The 27131-nt window shown below is 37.7% G+C and overlaps 1 protein-coding gene across 2 annotated transcripts in view; it reads right to left on the bottom strand.

Moving 5' to 3' along the window:
* LOC106059282 (uncharacterized) overlaps positions 1–27131 on the bottom strand; it is a 69652-nt gene that overhangs the window by 5454 nt on the left and 37067 nt on the right. The window contains exon 1 of one of the 2 annotated variants that reach the window (XM_056003881.1): positions 6316–6529. The exons of the other annotated variant lie outside the window; for it this stretch is intronic. Within the exon in view, the coding sequence (XP_055859856.1) occupies positions 6316–6400 (85 nt within the window). The 5' untranslated portion in view covers positions 6401–6529. Of the gene's footprint in view, positions 1–6315; positions 6530–27131 lie in introns of those variants that run through there. 2 annotated transcript variants of the gene reach the window in all.

Below are 27131 nucleotides of genomic sequence, written 5' to 3'. Positions count from 1 at the left end.
TATTGTTATGTTTTAACCTATCTTTATATTATGTCGTTCCCCTGTTCGACGATTGGGGGGGGGGAGGGCGAATAACTCTACTGCCCTTCACACCTAAACCCTTTGAGTGAGTGGGGAAGCGGTCCTCATTTTACGGGGAAATCATAGTTTTTGAACAGAAAAGTCGATAAAGACAGAAAAGATATTGAAAATCCGACATCACAATATTTTAGACCATTTAAAGTTCTGATGCAACGGCTACTTTTTTTTTCTGAAAACAAAAAATCTAATTTTTAAAATCAGTTATGCAAGAGAAAAAGCTAATTAGTATGCATTATAAGTAAGACCTAATTTAAAATGAATAGTAAGCTTATAAACTTAATTTTTATGAACATCTCTTTTGTTGCGGAAATTTTTATTTTTTTTATTTTTTTTGAGGATTCGAATAAGAGATTGAGCCTTTTCAAAACAATTAGATCAATTATAAGACATCAGTTAGGCCAAGAGAGGCGCGGTGGCTGAGCGGTAAAACGCTTGGCTTCCGAACTGGGGGTCCGGGTTCAAATCCTGGTGAAGACTGGGATTTTCAACTTTGGGAGCCTCACTGAGTCCACTCAGCTCTAATGGGTACCTGACATTAGTTGGGGAAAAGTATAGGCGGTTGGTCGTTGTGCTGGCTACATGACACCCTCGCTAATCGTAGGCCACAAAAACAGATGAACTTTACATCATCTGTCCTATAGACCACAAGGTCTGAAAGGGGAACTAGTTAGGCCAGGTTCACATCTAACTTTACATTCACTTTCACCTATCCTTTGATCTGCGGGACCGTTGGGGCACTACACAAGATCTGTTAACCTTATTTCTCCATTCTTATCTCTCATTTGTCTTTGATATAATTTCATTTGCATGTTCTTTCTGAAAATATTGAAGCCTGCCTGGATGGACCTTTTCGGGGGCCGATTTTGAGTTTGTGTTTCCACACAAACTGTCTTTTGTAACCTTGTTCTTTTTGTAATATAGTTAAGAAATTACAATATTAGAAAAAAAATTGTCACTAATAAAATTTATATATGCTATAAAATAAATACTTATATTGAGTCGCCCCACTCCTATTCTTTAATGCCAAATGCAATCATTAGCAGAAATGATAAAAAGGAGCGAGGATTAATCGTTTTCACTCTACCGCCCCTTCTCTTTCCCAGATGAAAACAGTCAAATATGGCGTAAAGTTTATGAATTTATTAAACTTTTTTAAAGAAAGACTTTGCTTTGGAAAATCTAGAATTCATACAAAATTTTTAAGTATAAGACTAACGATTACGATGAGTTTCAGACTCCAAATCTTTTTTCCTAGTCAACCTTTTCAACCTTTACTCATACTGATATTTTTCTAGTTAAATAGATGTGGGACAATAGCTCACAAGTTAAGCTTGAATTCTAAAATTGCTAAAAAATTTAGAGTAGAATCTAATTGGTACAAATAATTTCTCATACCACTTCCGAAATTGTCTAAAACTCTGAATTATAGTTCTGTAACAAAACAAAGATACAAAGTTACAAACGTAGGATGAATAATGAGCTGTAGATGTCAGGAGAATGCGTTTCTGCAGTAAAAATACAAGACAACGCTTTTGGCTTCGCACTGAACCCCATTGATAAATAATGAGCTGTAGATTAAGGGGAATGTGTTTCTGCAGTAAAGACTGCAAGAAAACGATTTTGGCATATATGCTTCGACCCGAACCACACTGATAAATAATGAGCTGTACATGTCAGGAGACGCTTTTAGCGTCCGGGGTTCGCTCCGAACCCCATTGATGAATAATGAGCTGTAGATGTCAGGGGAAAGCGTTTCTGCTCGCCTAGACCCCTAAGCTATCAAGAGAAAGGCCTCAACATGACTTTTTTTCGACAAAAGTTGAGAAACATTGTGTTTTTTTTCTCATATATATATATATATATATATATATATATATATATATAGATAGATAGATAGATAGATAGATAGATAGATATATAGATATAGATATAGATATAGATATAGTTATAGATATAGTTCATGGGTGTAGCCAGGATTTTTTTCCGGGGGGGGGGTTGGGGTGATTTTTTTCTTCCCCCCCCCCCGAAAAAAATTATATATATATATGTTTGTATGGATCAATGTGTGTGTATGTACATACTTAATCTCTATTACATTCTGAACCTTCATTCTTTTGGAAGACGTTTATTGTGCCCTAGATATGTTCTTCCTGGAGTTAGTGAAAAAATTGTAGACTCTTTGCCCTCGCCAGCAAGGGGTCTGAGGGAGCGTAAAGAGCTCCCTCAGCGCGGGGCTTCGCCCCGCCGCCAAGCACTATTTCTGGTATTGAAAGCCAACTAAATGCATATTCTGAGGTACCTACAGTGCATTATTTTGCTATTAAAAAGTTTTATTTCAAAAACGTAATGTGCTATTCTTACTGATTTAGACCCTCCCGTGCAGTTCGGCGCATTTGCTGGCACAAAATTCTGTCACTGACAATGTCTGAAGCCTCTTTCCACATGCTCTGAGGACCTTCATGAAAATGTGGCGCCAAGTTTTACTAGGATGTCATCGCAACTCTTATTATGCGTAATTAATTTTGTCGGAGAACATGTCCCGCAAACCTCATGCGACGCTCAGTCACAACCTTACTAAGGTATCGACTCCCAGTTCGGCATAGGATTTCCTTGATTTAAACCAGATCTCTATAACTGACTCCTAAAATCCGTCTTAGCCATCTTTGTAGAGCTACACTTAGTGCTTTTCAATTTCATTGCCCTTTATTTATGGAGCCCAGCCACTGGTAGATATGTGTAATTTCTCTTGACTACGATCTTGGAATTAGGTGACTATTTTACTTTAGATGTTATATCAAAAAGGGAAGTTTTATCGTCAAAATCATCTATGTGGGGGGGGGGGGTTAAACCTCAAAACTATCTTGAGGGGTTTTAAATTTATAAAAAAAAAGCCATCTGTAGGAGAGGGGTTGAAATTCAAAACCCCCAATAGGCTTGGCTACGCTCAAAGAATTTTAGTACGTCATTTGCTTTTTTTTATATTGAAGAGGTATTTTTTTAGCATTAAACCCCTCTGAAGGAAAATTTAAACTCAAAACACCAAATAGGCTTGGCTACGCTCATAGCAATTTGATTGCGAAATTTATTTTTTTTTATTGTATTTTGAAGATTTTTTTTTTAGCTTCAAACCCAGCTGAAGAGGGGTATAAACTATAAAAAAAACTTTGGCTATGCTCATAGCATTTTGAGTACGTAATTTGCTATTTTATATTGAAGAGGGGTTTATCGTAAATTTTGGAGAGGAGTTTAAAATCAAAATCTTCCTTAGATGTGCTTCTGGAATTTTGGGATTGTCGTTTGCATTTTTTGATTGTTTTATAGAGAGAAGGATTTAAATGCAACCCCCTGGTAGGGGTTTTTAAACTCAAAACCCCTTGGAAGGGGTTTTCAAACTCAAAACCCCTGGTAGGGGGTTTTAAATTCAAAGCCCCCTTGTATGGGATTTCAAACTCAAAACCCCTTGGTAGGGGGTTTCAAACTCAAAACCCCTCAAAACCCCAGGTAGGGGGTTTTAAACTCAAAACCCCTGGTAGGGGTTTTTAAACTCAAAACCCCTGGTAGGGGTTTCAAACTCAAAACTCCTTGGTAGGGGGTTTCAAACTCATAACCCCTCAAAAACCCCTGGTAGGGGATTTTAAACTCCAAACCCCTGGTAAGCGGTTTTAAACTCAAAACCTCTTGGCTGTGCTAGGGCAAGTGATGGTTTAGTATTAAAATTTCATCTAAAATAAACAAAATTAAAGCAAAAGATCAGTCACTAAACTCCGACCCCCCCCCCGGCAGGGGGGGGATTTCATTTCAGGGGGGGGGTTTGAACCCCCAACCCCCCCCCCGGCTACGCCCATGATATAGTTATAGATATATATAGAGAGATTACAAGCACAGGCCCTACGGTTCATTTGCGGCACCTTTCGGACAAGCCCAACAAACGCCGCTGAAAGTTTTACAAACATGGCCCCTTTAAATCTAAGGAGGGAGAGGGCGGTACTTATGGCCTACGAGCGCTACAAAAGGGGCGACTCTAGGCTACCCACAACTATCTTAGTGCAACAAAGGAGAGAAAGGAACCGCAAAGAATGCGGTCGTTCCTTCACATAGCGGCCAACTTGTCAAAAACATCTGGACCGTCCACTGACAGAATCCCTATTAGGAGAATTAGTACTTGCCCTACGTGGAGGAGAATGCCGCCCCACAAATAAACCTGACCCTTTTAGGGCAAGAGTGAGTCACAAAGAGGCATTTTATATCTGCCATACTAAAAAATCTGGCATCCTTAACCATAAAATCCTACACATCAGAAGCCATATTCTGTTATACCGATGGGTCGGTATTGAGGAACCCGATAGATCCGGTATGGGGCCCTTATAGTCTACCCAGACCGAACTGAACCAGATCTGCTCTCTGGACCATGCAGCTACGCTGTATGCTCCATGGACGCAGAGCTCACAGGGATAACTCGGGCATTCGAGGCTATTAGAGCCCGAATGACCCATTCGAGGTTATAAGAGCCCGAATGACCCAACACGAAACCAGTGCACCTAGCGTAATGCTGATTACCGACTCTTACTCCAGTCTCCTAGCTATGTGTGGCGGCGGGGGAGGGTCGCCCGTAATAGAAGAGGCAATCGGCGCCGCAGATAACAACCGCTGACCCTTTGGAGCTGTCATCTATATGCAGTGGGAGCCCTCACATTGCGGCGTGAGGGGTAATGAAATGGCAGACGCCCTCGCAAGGGATGGTGCATTGGCAGCCACACACCACGAAGCACCAAGCACGTTTCTACAAGCTACGCACAAATCCGAGCACTCATTCATGAGAAGTGGTTAAAAACCTGGGAGGAATCCGATAGAGCACGTGGTGTCTGGCAGCATTTGCGTCACCCGATCCGTGGTGAAGAGGTCTGAATAAATCATTGTTGCGCAGTGTAGGACGGAACACTGTCCTATTGGGGCTTATTTTGCCCGGTTCCGTCCGAACTGTGGAGAGAGCGTCGAAACAGTGTCGCATATTTTGTAAGAGTGTCCCCAGCTCCGAGAGGTAAAGGGGGACGTGTCTAGGCAGTCAGTCGACTTATAAGGATGCTACGAGGCATTACGCCGAACGGCCCAGTTTCTTGCCAGAGCACTACGGGAGGATTGAGTCCTTCCTTCTCTGGTTTTTATTTTATTAGGAGTTCATCTCAGGATCCGCTAGTGGTTGATGGAGGATTCTTAGATGTCTTCAATGTAAATGTTAATGAATATGGTAGCAATAGCTTTTCACAATAAGAGACTCACCATTCCAAGTGTAATTTTTTTTTTCATTTAGTAGTAGTACTTATCAGATAGTTTCAAAATCATCCAATAAATTATCCATATACTAACTATCTTCGTAACATTATTAAAATTTACACAATGATTTTAAAGACAGTTGAGATTTGACACCCATCATGTGGTATACAATTAGTGGGCCGCATTGTATAGAAGTGCCCGGGCCAGTTTTGACACCCAGTCCGCCCCTGGATTAGATTAGATTGGATTGATTAGATTAGAATAGAATAGAATAGATTAGATGATAGATAGATAGATAGATAGATAGATAGATAGATAGATAGATAGATAGATAGATAGATAGATAGATAGATAGATAGATAGATAGATAGATAGATAGATAGATAGATAGATAGATAGATAGATAGATAGATAGACAGACAGAAACTGTGAGAGAAAGGCACAAAGAAATAAAGAGAGAGTAGAACATTGAAATAGAGAAAGACAGGGACATGGAGAGAGAAGAAAACAAAGAAGAGTTACAAACAGAGAAAGAATCTCTTTGCCACTGTAGCAAAGAGAGAGAGAGAGAGAGAGAGAGAGAGAGAGAACTGCAAAGAGGGAGAGTGAATTAAAGAAAGATGGGGGCAGAGAGACCAAGAGACATGGAGAGAGAGAGGCAGTGTAACACATAGATAAACAGATGCAGAAAGAGGTGAACAAATAATAGAAGGCAAAGCTAGAGCGACGAAAAGTGGAAGACAGTAAGAGAGCTGTGATAGTTTAGTAGTAAAAGTGACCGAAAATGTGTCAGAAACAAGTATAAAAGACTCTAGCTTGGGGCTAGCGAAATTCATAAACCAACCTTAACTCCGATGGGAGGAAAAAGCAAACAAAATATTAGTGACATCCCAAGTTCCTATAAAGACCTAACAGATCAACGTGTAAAATGTATTTAACTCTAGACCTACATAGAAAACTTACCAGCGTCTGACACTGCAATAAAACAAAGCACACAAAGTAATAAGACATAGCTCATCCTACAAGTACTTAACGCTTCTGTCGGCATTCTTATCTAATTCCAACACCTGACAGCATAAGCTAACATAGCACAAAGTGGAGTGACTCTGTATTTATATGCTTTGTGATATGTTGTCCTACGTCACTTAAAAGGCTACTCAAAACAGTGCAAGTATAGGCCTATATACTTCTACGGCGGAAAAAAAGTAATGACTGAGGGCTTCTCAGTCTCTTTGACCCTAAAACCTCATTACATACTTAGTTTGTAATGGCAGTATATGTATGTATGCTCATTTTTAGGGGGAAGAGAGAAATACATGTAAACCATGTCACCATATTAAGAGTTTTATAAAAAAAAAGACTATTTAAAGCATTCTGTCATGCTTAAATTATAACGCTTTTGTTTTGTATTTACTTATCATCTAGCTCTCTGTGTGAAGTTTTGTAGCATCAGCAAAACATTTTTTTAAATGCTTTAAAAAAACAAAGGTTATATAAGAGAAAAAACTTCAAGTTTACAGTTATATCTCTCAACTCTGAAAGATTTATTTTCCTTTTTATGTCAAATTGAAATAAAATGACTTGTTCAAAATTTGTATCAGACAGAAAAAGCACTGGTCTTAAACCTGTGAACAATCCCATAACTAACCAACTAACCCCATAACTTGCTATACTTTCTTGATATTGGCGTATGTTTCTGAATTGTTTCCGTCACCAATAGTAAGTTCTTTCACATCGACCCTATATCTAGTTTAGCCTGATCCAATTTGTATAGAAGTAACTGTTTTATTTTCCCACGCACATGCAATGTGACCTAATAATAATGATGTACTATATGTTAATGCGCGGACTTATCCTGGCAAATGGATAGATAGATAGATAGATAGATAGATAGATAGATAGATAGATAGATAGATAGATAGATAGATAGATAGATAGATAGATAGATAGATAGTGCATTCGCAAATTCATTATGCACAGTAGTTAGAACTTTCAAAGGCTGTGTAGCGGAAATACCCCTCAGGCCATATTGGGTACTACCGTGTTAGATGGTTAACCTTTCCATGAACGGGAAAACTGAAAGGAATGCTACAATGCTACATAGACAGATTTAAGAAGCTTTCTTCTTAATTTAACGGTGAAGAGGCTAGTACATTTCTGTTTGAATTTATGCTTTTTTTGCAAGTGTTGCTTTGAAGTTATCAAGACATGGGGGTAGTGTACACGTGTGTTTTGTAAGTTTATCTTATCTTATAAAATACATTTAAGTTTGAAAATGAGTTAACCGCTAATTGTTAGGGTTTTTTATTTTAATAAGGACAACAAAAAAGTAGAAACTATAAGCTATGTACGGATCTGCTTTCAACCCATATTTCCGAGATGTCATTAAAGAAATCTATAAATAAAATTCTCTTCTTCCCTCAACAGTTTAAACGAGTAAAGGAAAGATCACTCTCTTATTTCTGCGGATAATCCACGAGAAAACAAGGGGGGGGGGGGGGGAGGGAGAACACGTAGACACAAAAAAAAAAGCAGGGTCGAACGTTGTAACCAAGAAATATCACTTTTTTTTTATTTCTACCTCACGTTAAAAAAGGGGGGTAATCTATTCTGTAGTAACCATCGATGCGACAGAGCACGCTCAAGTGTTTGGAGACAATGGAAAGATCACTCTTTTGTTTTTGCCAATAGGACGGAGGGAGATAGCCTTGGTTACTTTGCACGTCAAAAAAAAAAGAAGGGCGGGTGGAGGGTAATTAGTATTCACCCGGCACTAAATAGCAGAACCGGACTTAACCATTGTAGAGCCCTATGCGAAACGGATTTGGCTGGGCCAAGTTTGGGTAGGGATACGGATAACAATGGAAAATTAAAAGTTTGTATTAGAAAATAGATTCGTCTATGCATTTTGTTCCTTCTTTACTACGTACAGAATTACTTTAGGAGCCTTGTGTGTAGCGAAGTTATACAGTATATCATAAAAATTCTATTATCTACATAGATCACGCTCAATAGCAAGAATTACCAAATGTTTCAATCTATCTACGAGAATTGTTGATCTCAAGTAATTCTTCATTTTTTTGAGTCGCGAGAAGCTTCTTTCACTAGATTCCACAATTGTGGGCATTGCATTATGCCTTTTTTGTCGTTGTTTTTTTTATCGCGCGTAGGAGTGGCGTTCTTCCATATTGAATGACACCCCATAATGACAATTTTCGTCTATATATTTCAGATGATTTGTATGAATTTTCAAAAGATTTTAATAATTTCTGGATATTTCCAGGACTTTTTTGTATATTTTTGCAATTTCAGGAGATTTTTAGGACCTCCTATTAAGTCGACAGGAGGCCGCGGGAAATCTGTTATAAGTTATACAATGGTTTAATCTAATAATTTATACACCTAAAAATAGCGCGCGTCCTATAAAATTGCGGGGCCCACTGCGGTCGCATAGGTTGCAGTGGCCTAAGGTCGGCCCTGCAAAATAACTGCATTTGCTACTCCGCCGGTCGACTAGTTTAGATTAAGATACAACGGTTGCATGCCTATTTCCTGTTTTTTGAGTCATACCCCCTCCAACTTGTAGACGTACTCCATGGCTTCTCAATCTTTTACTAGTATTGATACCACACAAAAAATGGGGGTGGTAATCTACATGTGTGGGTGGTAAGAGGAATCAAACCTTGGTTTAATATATATTAACATTTTTAGCCCGTGATCACGATTTATCGGTCTGTGTCTAGCCTCGCATCGAAGATGTATCTGTCTCGCGCTACCTACCATAGACAGGCGGTAATTATTAAATCTTGCTGTAGACGACAGTTCAAAAAGTAGGACAACGCTCGGCGTCAGAGCTACTCCCCGTTTAGCCAGTGGTGGAGCTTACAGCTCTCCACTGGACCTCCTAGCTGGTTGGTGAGATAGGGAGGGACGGAAATAGCTGTGTATGGTAGTGTCACAATTAAAAGTTTGAGAAACTCTGGAGCCTAAAATAAACTTTTTTTTATTTAAGTAGGCTACTACAGTTCGTTTTATTTTTTTTATTTTTTTTAAGGAGCGGCCTTACTGGGCATCAAATACCTAATAAAGTCTTTGTTTTATTAGTTGAAATACTCGAAATAACGTGCACGTTCTGAGCAATTACAATTCTTGATTGAAAAATTTTCTGGATGGCCATGCACCGCTTGTTACTCGTAGATTCTCAGTTGGGCCATCTGCACCTTGAATGATGAAAGACATTAAGACTGCCAAAATTATTCGCTAACGTTCTGAACGAACATTTCAAAAGACAGGTCTGACGATACATCGACAAATCTACACCCAAGAAAAAAAACCTGGAACAATACTGTCTATAGGAAGAATTTCAATCTGCATTTAGGATGTGCGGTAGCATAGCGACAGCAGTGGTCAGGTTACCAAACAACTTACTTCACTATTCTGACATAGGCAACATATCAATACTTTCCATGCAGGACTTGTCCGCAGCTTTTGATACGCTAGACAATGAAATTGTGATGGCCAGATTCTATGCCACTTTTGGTTTAGCAGGAATTGTTTTAAAGTGGCTTGGATCCTACCTGACTGAATGCACCCGAAGTGTCGTTGTTAACGGTACAAAATCAACAAGCTTACTCTTAAAGTACGGAGTACCCCGCTATGCATATATATACCCACTTAGCGGTGTCATATAGCCAACAGGTATCTTATACCACTTCTTTGTCGACGACTCACAGTTATACGATTCTTCAGTACCCTCAGAGGTGTCACATTGAGAGCGAAAATCAGTGGTACCGTTGCAAAGGGTGAGAGATTGGATGATTGAGAATAAGCTCTAGATGAACGAAGACAAGACTGAAATAATTAAGATTGGCACTCGGAACAATATCTCGAAAGTCGAGAGCACAGATTCCCTTTTCATCACGAACTGCCAGGTTCCTTAGGTCCATGTAGTGCGGAATCTTGGAGTTTTCTTTGACTCAACACTATCTTTCTACCCGCGTATAAGTAAGCTCTGCAAGGGTCTTTATCTGCAGCTGCCAGATCCGACCATATTTAACAACGGAGTCAACAAAAAAAGCTAGTTGTGGCATTCATACTCTCCACCCTTGACTACTTCAACGCCGTGATGGCAGGTATACCAGATGACAAATAGCCACGCTGCAATGAATTCATAACAACGCGTACGAATAGTCCTAAGAAAAACAAGACGAGATTCTGCTACTACTCTCTTGCGCACGCTCAATTGGCTTCATGTGAAAGCGAGAATCGACTATATAGTGGCCACACTTTGTCATCAGTCTATCTACAATAAGAAAATGCCCTTGAACCTTAGCCGACTGATCACTCCATATGTTCCTTAGAGACTGGAGCGTAGCTAGGGATTTGGGGACACGGGGTATTGACTTCTTAGGGGGCCCCTTGTATTTTGGCATTTGACATCATGGTATGAGATAATGTACTTAATAAATATATAAGTCTACATTCAAATAGGTACAGTATATCAGTAAAATTAAAAAGAAAATATCATTAAGACTCTTTTAATAAATAATACAGTTGTTTATTGCGAAATGATGAATAGTGACGAGTCTCAATTCATATCACTTTACGTCGTGCTTTCTATGCAGCAAAGGTCAAAGGTAATCTATAACATCATCTACATCGATACTGTCTTGTATTGGTGACTCCACTGACATTAAAGCCATACTGCTAAGCCTTTCTTGTATCATTGTGCTCCTGAGATATTTTTGATTAACCTGAGCTTTGTGAATGATCTCTCACATGAAGCAATCGAAGTGGCCTGAGTTAGCAGTATTCGGATGGAGGTTGTGAGGATTGAGCACACATCATTACCATATGAAGCCAGCTTCCTCAATATGTCGATTGTTGATTGTGGTACTGGTTAGCTGATCAAAAATGTTTGTGCATCAATGACATCATTAAAGAAGCGATTAGCCAGTATTTCATCAAACAGGAAAAAGTAACACAGTTTTTCATCAGCGTCCATAGACTCAAAGAGGTGTCTTGATTCAAGAAGAAACCCAAGGTGTCCACATGGTTTTCCAGCCTTTGGATACTGTCCTTCCTTTCCACATTTAATCTGTCCAGAACGTCTGTCGCAACACGCTTGAATTGCAGTTCTATTGACAGTCCTACTAAACTCCCCATAAAGTCTTTTCTTTCTTCTGGTTATTTTGATTACAGGAACGCCATAGTATTCACTACCTACTTTTGCTTTTTCGATGGATTGGGTGGTGAATTTCGTTCGTTTCTCATCATTTTGCAGAAAGCATGAAACGGTTTTACTTTCTTTAGCAGCTTCCATATGTGCAGTAGATTTGACCTGAATTCACAATTTTCACAATTCACAATTTTCCACTGCAAAAAGAAGAGTATTTTTATTGCACTGCTTCTAGTGTCCATTTTTACAGTGGTTGATTCAAAGTGTTTCTCCAACAGCTTGATGATTTTGTCTTGCAGACCACCTTGTATTGCTCTCCATTTTTAAACTCCAGGCTCCAGCTTATTCAGTTTGGCCCATCTCTGGACTGAATAGGAAAAAAAGTTGAACTATTCATGTACAGTTAAAAAAAAAGATAATTATATGATATCTTAGCAGAATGAGGAGCTGCCAGGTTCAGAGAGTGTTTATCACAGTTCTGAAATGTTGTCTTTGGATCTATGTCCTAGACACGTTTCTGCAGGCCAGACAAATGGCCACTTAATGTGGCTACGTTATCATAGGTTAGGCCTCTGCACAGATCAAAGTCCAGTCCAATGTCTAAAAAACTCATTTTGAATTTCTGTTGACAAATAATGTGTCTTCCCATATTCGATTCTATATAACTGGTGTTTCGTAACTTCATCAAATTCTGTAAAAATTTCAAAGATCCTAGCATGAGTTTGTTTTTGCAAATTACTGCTGCTACACACTTCAGAATAAATCTCAAAAAATGCTGATTCGTCGAAATTTGAGTATGAAACAAATGTGACAGTTCATCTGGTTCTTCCTTAAACTTTTCTTTTTTCTAGCTTCCTTTTTAAAAGAGCTTGTCTGTGATAGACAACAAAGGTAAGTCAAATAATGAAGAAAAAATCAAAATAGTATGGCCGGTTCAGTTCAGCATAATCATAGAACTGCCATCACAGAGGCACAATAGTCTCTCAGCTCAAAACAAACAATGGATCACTGTGGTATAATTCTAAAGAGCCTCCCATGTTTGATACTAGTAATAGTGAATAGTTGTAAAAGTGGTGTATTTTTTATGAAAAAAAATCTTGCATAAGTGAATTTAAAAAATTAGATTTTTCACTTTTAGAAATAGAAAAAGTACCCGTTGCATCAGAACATTGATTGGTCTAAAATATTATGGTGTCAGATTTTCACTATCTTTTCTAGTTTATAAGACATCAGTTAGGCTAGGTTCACATCTAACTTCACATTCATTTTCACCTATCGTTTGGTCTGCTGGACCGCTGGGGTACCATACAAAATCTGTCAACCTTTTTACTCTATTCTTCTCTGTCATTTGTCTTTGATAGAATTTCTTTCTTCTGTTATTTCTGAAAATATTGAAACCTACCTATTTACCTGGACCACTTCGGGGGTCGATTTTAAGATAATATGAGCCAACAAAAACTGAAATGGAAAAGTGGTTTGAATGTTGAATGTCCCAAAAAGCCCGTGGAGTCTGGGAGCGAATGAAGGGCCATGACCACCTTCCCTCGTGGTGGAAGCTGTCCAGGCTTGAGCAAGCTATTATAGCACAATGCAGTACAGGCCACTGTCCTGTTGGCTCATACTTTTCACGGCTATGGCCAAATTTCGATTCACGGTGCCTCAACTGCGGGGAAGAAGAAACCGTGCCTCATATTCTGTTTGACTTCCCCAGACTTGCTGATCTCCGTCTCGACAGGTCTGGGAAACCAAAAATTCTCCACCTGTATGGTGACGCCTACGCACTATGCAAGACAGCAGGGTTTCTGTCCAGGGCTTTTGCAAGAGAGGATTTAAGCCTCTGAAGCCCTCACTCAAATGTAGTTTGATGAATGAATAAATGAATGGATCTAAAGTCTAGAATACTTTTGTCTTTTTATTAGCGGCCCCCGTAAGGGGAAAAAGCCGCTATTAGGTTTGTGCAAAATGTCCGTCTGTCCGTCTGTCCGTCTGTCCGTCTGTCACACTCAGATCTCGAAAACTAGAAGAGATATGAAAAATATTATTTCATCATTAAATCCGGCTTGAAAAGTTTAGGTGCAACGGCTACTTTTGGTTTTCTAAAAGCAAACCGTTTAATTTATAAAATTAATTATGCAAGCGATTTTTTCATAAAAATACACCAATTCTAAAACAATTACGTAAATGTAAGGGAGGCAATGTTACAATATGCTAACAAAGATGGACAATTTTTGTGTATTTTTAGTATCACTAAGTCAAATATATTTTAAAAATGTACAGGAAATGTTTACAACAAATATAAATAATAGTTAAAGACGTTTTTTCTGGTCAACTAGTTGCTAAAATTAAAAGAAAACATTTCTGTTTGTTTATAAAGGCTAATAATGCACTTTTTATGTAAATATCACGCACATTTTTTTAAATAGACTTTTTATGCAACGATTTTCGTGCAGTAGCGTAACGTCGCAACATGGTCGGGTGCTAAACCAATTCCTTAAACTTTTTTAAAAAATCAGATTTTATTTATTTTTTGTTTAGTGCCCCCATCCGAATAAAAGAAGCTTATTTTTTTGCGTTTGTCTGTTGGTCGGTCTGTCCGTCGCGATTAGATTTAAAAAACTAGAACTCTAAAAGCTATTGAAAATCTGATTTACCCTTAAATGTTCCTCCCATAACATCTCAATAGTTTTAAGTATCTAAAATTGATTGTTCCGGATTTTTTTGTGCAAAACTAATCAACGCCAACAAATGTTTGTTTGCTCTTCTAACTTATATTACATTCCATTTCCATGCTTAAACGTTGCAAAAACACATTATCAATAATATATTGTTCCGTTTTTTATGTAAATAGCATATTAATGCTAAATCATAATCTCTATACTGACTTATATTTCATTAATTGTAAAAATGTTCCGGATATTGTTTTATAAAACATGAATTATGCCTAATGATTGTTTGAAATCGCATAAGGCTTTTAAAAAAAGTAATTTACTAGAATTGATTACTGAAAATTACTTTTTAGACATTTAATTTTCTTGTAAAACATAACATAGAAGTTTTGTAATCGATAAAGAAAGTTCCGGATTTTGTTTCTTACAAATCGTCTCCAGAAATTTCCGAATTTATTTAAAAATCTACTAACGCCAAATAATTGTTTGAACTCCCTCTTCTAATTAATAAACAAATAATCTTCTCATTTACGAAATAATGTTTTTACGGATTTTTATGAAAAATATTTTAACTCACTACTCTCTTACAGTACATTTAACTTTCTACCTAAAACATTAAAAAATCTAATTATCGTTAATATTATGTTCCGATTTTTAAGGAAAACAGAATCCAAACACCAAAGTAAGGTATGAAAATCTCTCCACGTGGCTGTAGTACATCTAATTTTTATACGAGACCATCCAAAAAATGTAATTAACGGTATTACATTTATCTGAAATTCTCTTTTTCTTTTACTATTTATACAAACATCCGGAACAATCTATTATATAAACTTTTCAATTGTGTTCATACCTAAAAATTATTGCGATGTTTTGAAACGTAAAATAAAGGTTAATCAATTTTTAATAACTTTTAGTTCTTTTTTTATATCAAGATAACGGACAGACCGACTGACAGACAAAACGCAAAAACAATGTGGCTTTGATCCTTTTTAAATAATATCTATTAGAACTCAGTGCACCAATGTCTATGAACCCTCGTTAAATATCTCGTGTAAATAAAGACATTTTTTTTTTATGGTACCGGTACTAGCCTATTGTGAGGTAATGGAATTTTCTTTCTTTGACGTCATATGAATGGACTCTTTAAATGTAATGTTAAAAGAACGCACTCGGTGCACCAATGTCTATTAACCCTCGAAAAAATTGCTTGTATTAATGAAAACATATTTTAGTCTAACTAAGCCGTGTGACGTAGTGTTTTTTTTTTCCTTTGACGTCACATGGAATGAATTCTTTAAATGAAATGCTAAAAGAACGCACTCGGTGCACCAATGTCTATGAACACTCGAGAAATGGCTCGTGTTGATAAAGGTGATTTTTAGTCTAGCTAGGCCTTGTGACGTAGTGTTTTTTTTTCCTTTGACGTCATATGGAATGAATTCTTTAAATGAAATGCTAAAAGAACGCACTCGGTGCACCAATGTCTATGAACACTCGATAAAAGGCTCGTAATGATGAAGGCGATTTGTATTCTAACTAAGCCGTGTGACGTAGTGTTTTTTTTCCTTTGACGTCATATGGAATGAATTCTTTAAATGAAATGCTTAAAGAACGCACTCGGTGCACCAAAGTCTATGAACACTCGATAAATGGCTCTTATAGATGAAGGCGATTTTTAGTCTAGCTAGGCCGTGTGACGTAGTGTTTTTTTTTCCTTTGACGTCATATGGAATGAATTCTTTAAATGAAATGAAAAAAGAACTCGGTATAGTAATGTTTATTAAGCCTCGTTATGTGACTCGCGTTTAAAAAAGGAATGATATCTTGATTTAGATTTAATCTAGATTTTTTAAACTAGATCTAGATTTTTATTACAGTATATCTAGATCTGGATTTATATTCTAATTAAAATTATTTTAGAGTCTAGATCTAGAATTTCTAGATCTAGTTTAGACTAAAATAGACTAGATTAAGATGTAGAATTTCAATTTCTAAACTTAAAGTGTAAAAAAAAAGTGTAGATTTTCATTTCCAAACGTTTTGATCAATATTGTAATGTTTTAATATACTAAAACTAATCTACTATTTTTTTATTAAATTTAAATTTAAATTTACGGCAAATGAATCTTTGAAACATTATTACTTTTGACCATCGGATGGCTGCCTGGTCGTGCGGTTTGCGCGCTGGACTGTCGTTCAGATTTATGGATGGCCCAGGGTTCAAACCCTGCCCGCTCCCATCCCCCGTCGTCCTGCGGGAGGTTTGGACTAGGAAGTAATTATCTTCAACTCTGAAGGAACATCCGAAACGTGTTAAACATTTTACATCAAAATTAAATCACCTCTTGAATATTATTTGCGAATATGCAGATCCGACAGGGATCCTACTTCGACGGGGACCGCCTCTGAGTTTGTGTAACACAAACTCTCTTTGTAATCTTGTATTATTATATATTAGATTCTTAAATAAGGCACACTTCATCAAATTCTTCTTCAGTAAACGCGTCGTTTTTTTTTTATTTATAATTCATTTGTTTTTATGTTTGGAGCTAAAAACGACGTTTTGGGACTGCGGATGTCCAATAGTTGATAAGTTCCAGTAATTTTGTTCCGCAAAATCGTAATAAGAAATATGATTTTTTCAATGAATAAACATGACCTAGATAGAGATATCTAGAATATATAATTTATGAATGAAAAAAATGCGGGCTGCTAATTTGAAGCCAAAGACCATGCCCTTTGCAGGTGATCACGCCAGGTTAGCTGGCGGTGAGGAGAGGTATACACTAAGTGTGTAGTGTCAAAATCTATCAAACAGGCAGTGGAGGGAAGGGAGAGAAAGTCATGAAAAGAATTATAAGCATCTAAGAGAGGGAGGGGGTGTTAGGGTGTAACAAACCTAACAACCAAATTTTGAAAAGAAGAAGAGGAACCTTAGATGGGAATTAAAAGAATGAGAGAGAGAGAGAGAGAGTGGAGAATACATGTAGCCTAGTTGAAAATATCATGTTTATTAAATTATAATAATTGATTAATAGATCTATAATATTGTTATAAACCTGGTGGTGGCACAGATGGGGGTAGTGGTGTGTGTGTAGTCAGCCGACGCAAATCGCCCCAGGCCAGCGCTAGACGAGCGGTCAACCGTGACGAGTTACGACGATCGGCCGAGACGAGTGTCAACAAGAGAGTTCGGGAAGGATCGCCGACGTGAACAGAGCTCAGGGGCGTCACGAGAGTTGTAGTCATCTGACCACCTAGAAACGTCGAGCGGCGTTCTGTCCGGGTCGAGAAAAGGGGCTCAATACAGCAAGGTTCAGAAAGGAGGTTCACGACAGGAGTTCAGAACACGGTCGACTACAGCACAGTTCAGCGGTGTGGTTCTGTACGGAGCATTACGACGGTTCAGTGCGGAGTACTATCAAGTACAGTTGAGACGAACGGCGTCTTGATCTTGGTCTGTGATCGAGTCCGACACAACGAGCCTAGTGTGTGAAGTCAGTCCTGAACTGTTGAACCCAGTGCAAGCCCGGAACGAGACGGAGAGGTCAGTGCAAGACTTGATACGGCGGAACGGTGTTATCGGAGAGATATTTGTTATCGCAGAGCTATTTGTACTGTTCTACGTGCTGCCAATAGTACAGTATTGGCTGTTATTTATGGACATTAAACCTTTACGTTATTTTGGAGCCCTGACTTGTCAAGTTCTTTGAGTTGGTGGTGTATGGTGCAGTTTGCAGAGAGCCTGGATAGTGAGATTCGTAACAATATATATATACATTTATTTCTGTCTGTTTCTACACATATATTCTAAAGATATATCAATAAATAAACTTTAAACGATAGTTATTTCTGGTATTGAAAGCCAACAAAATGCATAATTTGAGGTATCTACCGTGCATTTTCCTGTTATTAAAAAGTTTTATTTCAAAAACCTATTGTGCTATTCTTTCTGACTTAGACCCTTCCTCGCCGTTCGGCGCATTTGCCGTCAAGCTGTTTTCATTAAGATCTGTCACTGGTAATGTCAGAAGCCTCTTTCTACCTACTCTAAGAACTCCATGAATGTGTGGCGTCAAGTTGTACTTAAAAGGATTGTCATCGCAACTCTTATTATGCGTAATTCATTTTGTCTGAGAAAATTTCCCTTAAACCGCATGCGACACTCTGTCACAATCTTACTAAGGGGTCGACTCCAGTTCGGCATAGGATTTCCTTGATTTAGACCCGATCTCTATAACTGACTCCTAAAATATGTCTGAGCCACATTTAGTGTTTTTCAATTTCGCAGGTGACTATTTACTGCACTTCATTATTGGAGTTCCGCCATTGGTAGAAATGTGTAACATCTCTTGAATACGCTCTTGGAATTAGGTGACTGTAGTTTGCTTTATATTTTATATCGAAAAGGAAAGTTTTATCGTCAAAATCATCTGTTGGGGGTTTTAAAATAAAAAATCTCTGGATTTGTTTCTTTTTTTTTAATTCAAAACCCCATTTAGCTACGGTCATAGAATTTGATAACTGTAGTTTGCTTTAGAATAATATATGTAGACAGAGGTTTTCCACCTCAAAATGCTCTGTAAGGGGCTTTTAAACTCAAAACCATCTGGAGTGATTTTAAACTTTTTTTTTAAAGCCATCTGTAGGAGAGGGGCTTAAACTCAAACCCCCAATTGGCTTGGCTACGCTCAAATAATTTTAGTGTGTAATTTGCTTTTTTATATTGAAGAGTTATTTTTAGCACCAAACAGCTCTAAAGGTAGGTTTAAACTCAAAACCCCTTTTGGCAACGCTAATAGATTTTAGAGTGTGTAATTTGCTTTTTTTATATTGATGAGGTATTTTTAGCTTCAAACTTCACAGGAAGGGAGTTTAAATTCAAAACCCCTTTGACTACACTCATAACATTTTGAGTGTATAATTTGCTTTGTTTTTAATATTAAAGAGGTATTTTTTACCTTCAAACCTTTCTGAAGAGCGTTTTAAACTCAAAACTGCGTCAAAACCTATTTAGCTATGCTCATAACATTTCGAGTGCATAATTTGCTTTATTTTCATATTGAAGAGGTATTTTTAGTTTCAAACCCTCCTGACGTGGGGTTTAAATTCAAAGCTGAGTCAAACCCATTTAGCTAAGCTCATAACATTTGGAGTGCGTAATTTGCTTTTTTTTTTTATACCGGGTATTGAAGAGGTATTTTTTAGCTTCAAACCCTACTGAAGTGGGGATTTATTGTATTGTTTTTAAATCAAAATCTTCCTTAACTGTGTGGTCTTGGAATTGGGGGATTGTCGTTTGCATTTTTTTTTTGTTTTATAGAAGAGAAGCATTGAACTGCAAAAACCCCTGGTAGGGGGTTTTAAACTTAAACCCCCATAGGTAGGGGGTTGAAAACTCGAACCCCCCTTGTAGGGGTTTTAAACTCAAAACCCCTTGGTAGTTGTTTTAAACTCAAAAGCCCCTTTGCTGTGCTGGGGAAAGTGATGGTATAGTATTAAAATCTCACCTAAAATAAACAAAATCAAAGCAAAAAATCAGTCCATCAACTCCGACACCCCCCTGCGGGGCCCATGATATATATATATATATATATATATATATATATATATATATATATATATATATATATATATATATATATATCTTAAAAGAATGTGCTGAACATCTTGCTGAACCTTTCCAAGATATTTTTTCTACTTCATTATAAACCATGAGATACCACCTGTGTGGAAGTCATCTATAATTGTACCTGTGCCAAAGGTTTCCAAACCGAAGGAAATGAATGACTATAGACCTGTTTCACTTACTTCCATTGTGTCTAAATGTTTAGAAAAATTGGTTAAAATGTTTCTTCTGAATGATCTTTGTAATAAGTTAGACCCTTTACAATTTGCTTACCAAAAGGGTAAAGATGTAGACGATGCCATCCTAAATATCTTAAACTGTGTCTACAAACATCTGGACTTACAGAACACTTATGTAAGATTGTTCTTTATTGATTTCTCATCAGCTTTTAACACTATACAACTTCATTTACTCATCGAAAAGATGAAAGCTTTGCAGATTAGTCCATACATAATACTATGGGCTAATGAATTTTTGACCCAGAGAGCTCAGAGGGTTAGGGTAAACAATGTTATATCTAATGAACGCAGGGGCGCCCCAGGGGGCTGTGACATCGCCATTGTGGTTCATTTTGTACACCAATGATTTTCAATCCGATAGTTCTTGTTGCTCCTTCACAAAATTCGCTGATGATGCGGCTCTTCTTGCCCTGCTCTCAGAGAGCTCAGACGTAAATGAGTATTTCAAAGAAATAGAACAAATTGAAAAATATTGTAAAGATAGATAGATAGATAGATAGATAGATAGATAGATAGATAGATAGATAGATAGATAGATAGATAGATAGATAGATAGATAGATAGATAGATAGATAGATAGATAGATAGATAGATAGATAGATAGATAGATAGATAGATAGATAGATAGATAGATAGACAGACAGAAACTGTGAGAGAAAGGCACAAAGAAATAAAGAGAGAGTAGAACATTGAAATAGAGAAAGACAGGGACATGGAGAGAGAAGAAAACAAAGAAGAGTTACAAACAGAGAAAGAATCTCTTTGCCACTGTAGCAAAGAGAGAGAGAGAGAGAGAGAGAGAGAACTGCAAAGAGGGAGAGTGAATTAAAGAAAGATGGGGGCAGAGAGACCAAGAGACATGGAGAGAGAGAGGCAGTGTAACACATAGATAAACAGATGCAGAAAGAGGTGAACAAATAATAGAAGGCAAAGCTAGAGCGACGAAAAGTGGAAGACAGTAAGAGAGCTGTGATAGTTTAGTAGTAAAAGTGACCGAAAATGTGTCAGAAACAAGTATAAAAGACTCTAGCTTGGGGCTAGCGAAATTCATAAACCAACCTTAACTCCGATGGGAGGAAAAAGCAAACAAAATATTAGTGACATCCCAAGTTCCTATAAAGACCTAACAGATCAACGTGTAAAATGTATTTAACTCTAGACCTACATAGAAAACTTACCAGCGTCTGACACTGCAATAAAACAAAGCACACAAAGTAATAAGACATAGCTCATCCTACAAGTACTTAACGCTTCTGTCGGCATTCTTATCTAATTCCAACACCTGACAGCATAAGCTAACATAGCACAAAGTGGAGTGACTCTGTATTTATATGCTTTGTGATATGTTGTCCTACGTCACTTAAAAGGCTACTCAAAACAGTGCAAGTATAGGCCTATATACTTCTACGGCGGAAAAAAAGTAATGACTGAGGGCTTCTCAGTCTCTTTGACCCTAAAACCTCATTACATACTTAGTTTGTAATGGCAGTATATGTATGTATGCTCATTTTTAGGGGGAAGAGAGAAATACATGTAAACCATGTCACCATATTAAGAGTTTTATAAAAAAAAAGACTATTTAAAGCATTCTGTCATGCTTAAATTATAACGCTTTTGTTTTGTATTTACTTATCATCTAGCTCTCTGTGTGAAGTTTTGTAGCATCAGCAAAACATTTTTTTAAATGCTTTAAAAAAACAAAGGTTATATAAGAGAAAAAACTTCAAGTTTACAGTTATATCTCTCAACTCTGAAAGATTTATTTTCCTTTTTATGTCAAATTGAAATAAAATGACTTGTTCAAAATTTGTATCAGACAGAAAAAGCACTGGTCTTAAACCTGTGAACAATCCCATAACTAACCAACTAACCCCATAACTTGCTATACTTTCTTGATATTGGCGTATGTTTCTGAATTGTTTCCGTCACCAATAGTAAGTTCTTTCACATCGACCCTATATCTAGTTTAGCCTGATCCAATTTGTATAGAAGTAACTGTTTTATTTTCCCACGCACATGCAATGTGACCTAATAATAATGATGTACTATATGTTAATGCGCGGACTTATCCTGGCAAATGGATAGATAGATAGATAGATAGATAGATAGATAGATAGATAGATAGATAGATAGATAGATAGATAGATAGATAGATAGATAGATAGATAGATAGATAGATAGTGCATTCGCAAATTCATTATGCACAGTAGTTAGAACTTTCAAAGGCTGTGTAGCGGAAATACCCCTCAGGCCATATTGGGTACTACCGTGTTAGATGGTTAACCTTTCCATGAACGGGAAAACTGAAAGGAATGCTACAATGCTACATAGACAGATTTAAGAAGCTTTCTTCTTAATTTAACGGTGAAGAGGCTAGTACATTTCTGTTTGAATTTATGCTTTTTTTGCAAGTGTTGCTTTGAAGTTATCAAGACATGGGGGTAGTGTACACGTGTGTTTTGTAAGTTTATCTTATCTTATAAAATACATTTAAGTTTGAAAATGAGTTAACCGCTAATTGTTAGGGTTTTTTATTTTAATAAGGACAACAAAAAAGTAGAAACTATAAGCTATGTACGGATCTGCTTTCAACCCATATTTCCGAGATGTCATTAAAGAAATCTATAAATAAAATTCTCTTCTTCCCTCAACAGTTTAAACGAGTAAAGGAAAGATCACTCTCTTATTTCTGCGGATAATCCACGAGAAAACAAGGGGGGGGGGGGGGGAGGGAGAACACGTAGACACAAAAAAAAAAGCAGGGTCGAACGTTGTAACCAAGAAATATCACTTTTTTTTTATTTCTACCTCACGTTAAAAAAGGGGGGTAATCTATTCTGTAGTAACCATCGATGCGACAGAGCACGCTCAAGTGTTTGGAGACAATGGAAAGATCACTCTTTTGTTTTTGCCAATAGGACGGAGGGAGATAGCCTTGGTTACTTTGCACGTCAAAAAAAAAAGAAGGGCGGGTGGAGGGTAATTAGTATTCACCCGGCACTAAATAGCAGAACCGGACTTAACCATTGTAGAGCCCTATGCGAAACGGATTTGGCTGGGCCAAGTTTGGGTAGGGATACGGATAACAATGGAAAATTAAAAGTTTGTATTAGAAAATAGATTCGTCTATGCATTTTGTTCCTTCTTTACTACGTACAGAATTACTTTAGGAGCCTTGTGTGTAGCGAAGTTATACAGTATATCATAAAAATTCTATTATCTACATAGATCACGCTCAATAGCAAGAATTACCAAATGTTTCAATCTATCTACGAGAATTGTTGATCTCAAGTAATTCTTCATTTTTTTGAGTCGCGAGAAGCTTCTTTCACTAGATTCCACAATTGTGGGCATTGCATTATGCCTTTTTTGTCGTTGTTTTTTTTATCGCGCGTAGGAGTGGCGTTCTTCCATATTGAATGACACCCCATAATGACAATTTTCGTCTATATATTTCAGATGATTTGTATGAATTTTCAAAAGATTTTAATAATTTCTGGATATTTCCAGGACTTTTTTGTATATTTTTGCAATTTCAGGAGATTTTTAGGACCTCCTATTAAGTCGACAGGAGGCCGCGGGAAATCTGTTATAAGTTATACAATGGTTTAATCTAATAATTTATACACCTAAAAATAGCGCGCGTCCTATAAAATTGCGGGGCCCACTGCGGTCGCATAGGTTGCAGTGGCCTAAGGTCGGCCCTGCAAAATAACTGCATTTGCTACTCCGCCGGTCGACTAGTTTAGATTAAGATACAACGGTTGCATGCCTATTTCCTGTTTTTTGAGTCATACCCCCTCCAACTTGTAGACGTACTCCATGGCTTCTCAATCTTTTACTAGTATTGATACCACACAAAAAATGGGGGTGGTAATCTACATGTGTGGGTGGTAAGAGGAATCAAACCTTGGTTTAATATATATTAACATTTTTAGCCCGTGATCACGATTTATCGGTCTGTGTCTAGCCTCGCATCGAAGATGTATCTGTCTCGCGCTACCTACCATAGACAGGCGGTAATTATTAAATCTTGCTGTAGACGACAGTTCAAAAAGTAGGACAACGCTCGGCGTCAGAGCTACTCCCCGTTTAGCCAGTGGTGGAGCTTACAGCTCTCCACTGGACCTCCTAGCTGGTTGGTGAGATAGGGAGGGACGGAAATAGCTGTGTATGGTAGTGTCACAATTAAAAGTTTGAGAAACTCTGGAGCCTAAAATAAACTTTTTTTTATTTAAGTAGGCTACTACAGTTCGTTTTATTTTTTTTATTTTTTTTAAGGAGCGGCCTTACTGGGCATCAAATACCTAATAAAGTCTTTGTTTTATTAGTTGAAATACTCGAAATAACGTGCACGTTCTGAGCAATTACAATTCTTGATTGAAAAATTTTCTGGATGGCCATGCACCGCTTGTTACTCGTAGATTCTCAGTTGGGCCATCTGCACCTTGAATGATGAAAGACATTAAGACTGCCAAAATTATTCGCTAACGTTCTGAACGAACATTTCAAAAGACAGGTCTGACGATACATCGACAAATCTACACCCAAGAAAAAAAACCTGGAACAATACTGTCTATAGGAAGAATTTCAATCTGCATTTAGGATGTGCGGTAGCATAGCGACAGCAGTGGTCAGGTTACCAAACAACTTACTTCACTATTCTGACATAGGCAACATATCAATACTTTCCATGCAGGACTTGTCCGCAGCTTTTGATACGCTAGACAATGAAATTGTGATGGCCAGATTCTATGCCACTTTTGGTTTAGCAGGAATTGTTTTAAAGTGGCTTGGATCCTACCTGACTGAATGCACCCGAAGTGTCGTTGTTAACGGTACAAAATCAACAAGCTTACTCTTAAAGTACGGAGTACCCCGCTATGCATATATATACCCACTTAGCGGTGTCATATAGCCAACAGGTATCTTATACCACTTCTTTGTCGACGACTCACAGTTATACGATTCTTCAGTACCCTCAGAGGTGTCACATTGAGAGCGAAAATCAGTGGTACCGTTGCAAAGGGTGAGAGATTGGATGATTGAGAATAAGCTCTAGATGAACGAAGACAAGACTGAAATAATTAAGATTGGCACTCGGAACAATATCTCGAAAGTCGAGAGCACAGATTCCCTTTTCATCACGAACTGCCAGGTTCCTTAGGTCCATGTAGTGCGGAATCTTGGAGTTTTCTTTGACTCAACACTATCTTTCTACCCGCGTATAAGTAAGCTCTGCAAGGGTCTTTATCTGCAGCTGCCAGATCCGACCATATTTAACAACGGAGTCAACAAAAAAAGCTAGTTGTGGCATTCATACTCTCCACCCTTGACTACTTCAACGCCGTGATGGCAGGTATACCAGATGACAAATAGCCACGCTGCAATGAATTCATAACAACGCGTACGAATAGTCCTAAGAAAAACAAGACGAGATTCTGCTACTACTCTCTTGCGCACGCTCAATTGGCTTCATGTGAAAGCGAGAATCGACTATATAGTGGCCACACTTTGTCATCAGTCTATCTACAATAAGAAAATGCCCTTGAACCTTAGCCGACTGATCACTCCATATGTTCCTTAGAGACTGGAGCGTAGCTAGGGATTTGGGGACACGGGGTATTGACTTCTTAGGGGGCCCCTTGTATTTTGGCATTTGACATCATGGTATGAGATAATGTACTTAATAAATATATAAGTCTACATTCAAATAGGTACAGTATATCAGTAAAATTAAAAAGAAAATATCATTAAGACTCTTTTAATAAATAATACAGTTGTTTATTGCGAAATGATGAATAGTGACGAGTCTCAATTCATATCACTTTACGTCGTGCTTTCTATGCAGCAAAGGTCAAAGGTAATCTATAACATCATCTACATCGATACTGTCTTGTATTGGTGACTCCACTGACATTAAAGCCATACTGCTAAGCCTTTCTTGTATCATTGTGCTCCTGAGATATTTTTGATTAACCTGAGCTTTGTGAATGATCTCTCACATGAAGCAATCGAAGTGGCCTGAGTTAGCAGTATTCGGATGGAGGTTGTGAGGATTGAGCACACATCATTACCATATGAAGCCAGCTTCCTCAATATGTCGATTGTTGATTGTGGTACTGGTTAGCTGATCAAAAATGTTTGTGCATCAATGACATCATTAAAGAAGCGATTAGCCAGTATTTCATCAAACAGGAAAAAGTAACACAGTTTTTCATCAGCGTCCATAGACTCAAAGAGGTGTCTTGATTCAAGAAGAAACCCAAGGTGTCCACATGGTTTTCCAGCCTTTGGATACTGTCCTTCCTTTCCACATTTAATCTGTCCAGAACGTCTGTCGCAACACGCTTGAATTGCAGTTCTATTGACAGTCCTACTAAACTCCCCATAAAGTCTTTTCTTTCTTCTGGTTATTTTGATTACAGGAACGCCATAGTATTCACTACCTACTTTTGCTTTTTCGATGGATTGGGTGGTGAATTTCGTTCGTTTCTCATCATTTTGCAGAAAGCATGAAACGGTTTTACTTTCTTTAGCAGCTTCCATATGTGCAGTAGATTTGACCTGAATTCACAATTTTCACAATTCACAATTTTCCACTGCAAAAAGAAGAGTATTTTTATTGCACTGCTTCTAGTGTCCATTTTTACAGTGGTTGATTCAAAGTGTTTCTCCAACAGCTTGATGATTTTGTCTTGCAGACCACCTTGTATTGCTCTCCATTTTTAAACTCCAGGCTCCAGCTTATTCAGTTTGGCCCATCTCTGGACTGAATAGGAAAAAAAGTTGAACTATTCATGTACAGTTAAAAAAAAAGATAATTATATGATATCTTAGCAGAATGAGGAGCTGCCAGGTTCAGAGAGTGTTTATCACAGTTCTGAAATGTTGTCTTTGGATCTATGTCCTAGACACGTTTCTGCAGGCCAGACAAATGGCCACTTAATGTGGCTACGTTATCATAGGTTAGGCCTCTGCACAGATCAAAGTCCAGTCCAATGTCTAAAAAACTCATTTTGAATTTCTGTTGACAAATAATGTGTCTTCCCATATTCGATTCT

This window comes from Biomphalaria glabrata, chromosome 11, assembly GCF_947242115.1.
Source record: "Biomphalaria glabrata chromosome 11, xgBioGlab47.1, whole genome shotgun sequence".
Taxonomy (NCBI): Eukaryota; Metazoa; Mollusca; class Gastropoda; family Planorbidae; genus Biomphalaria; species Biomphalaria glabrata.
Note: the sequence above shows the minus strand (reverse complement) of the source record. Positions and strands in the feature narration are given on the sequence as shown.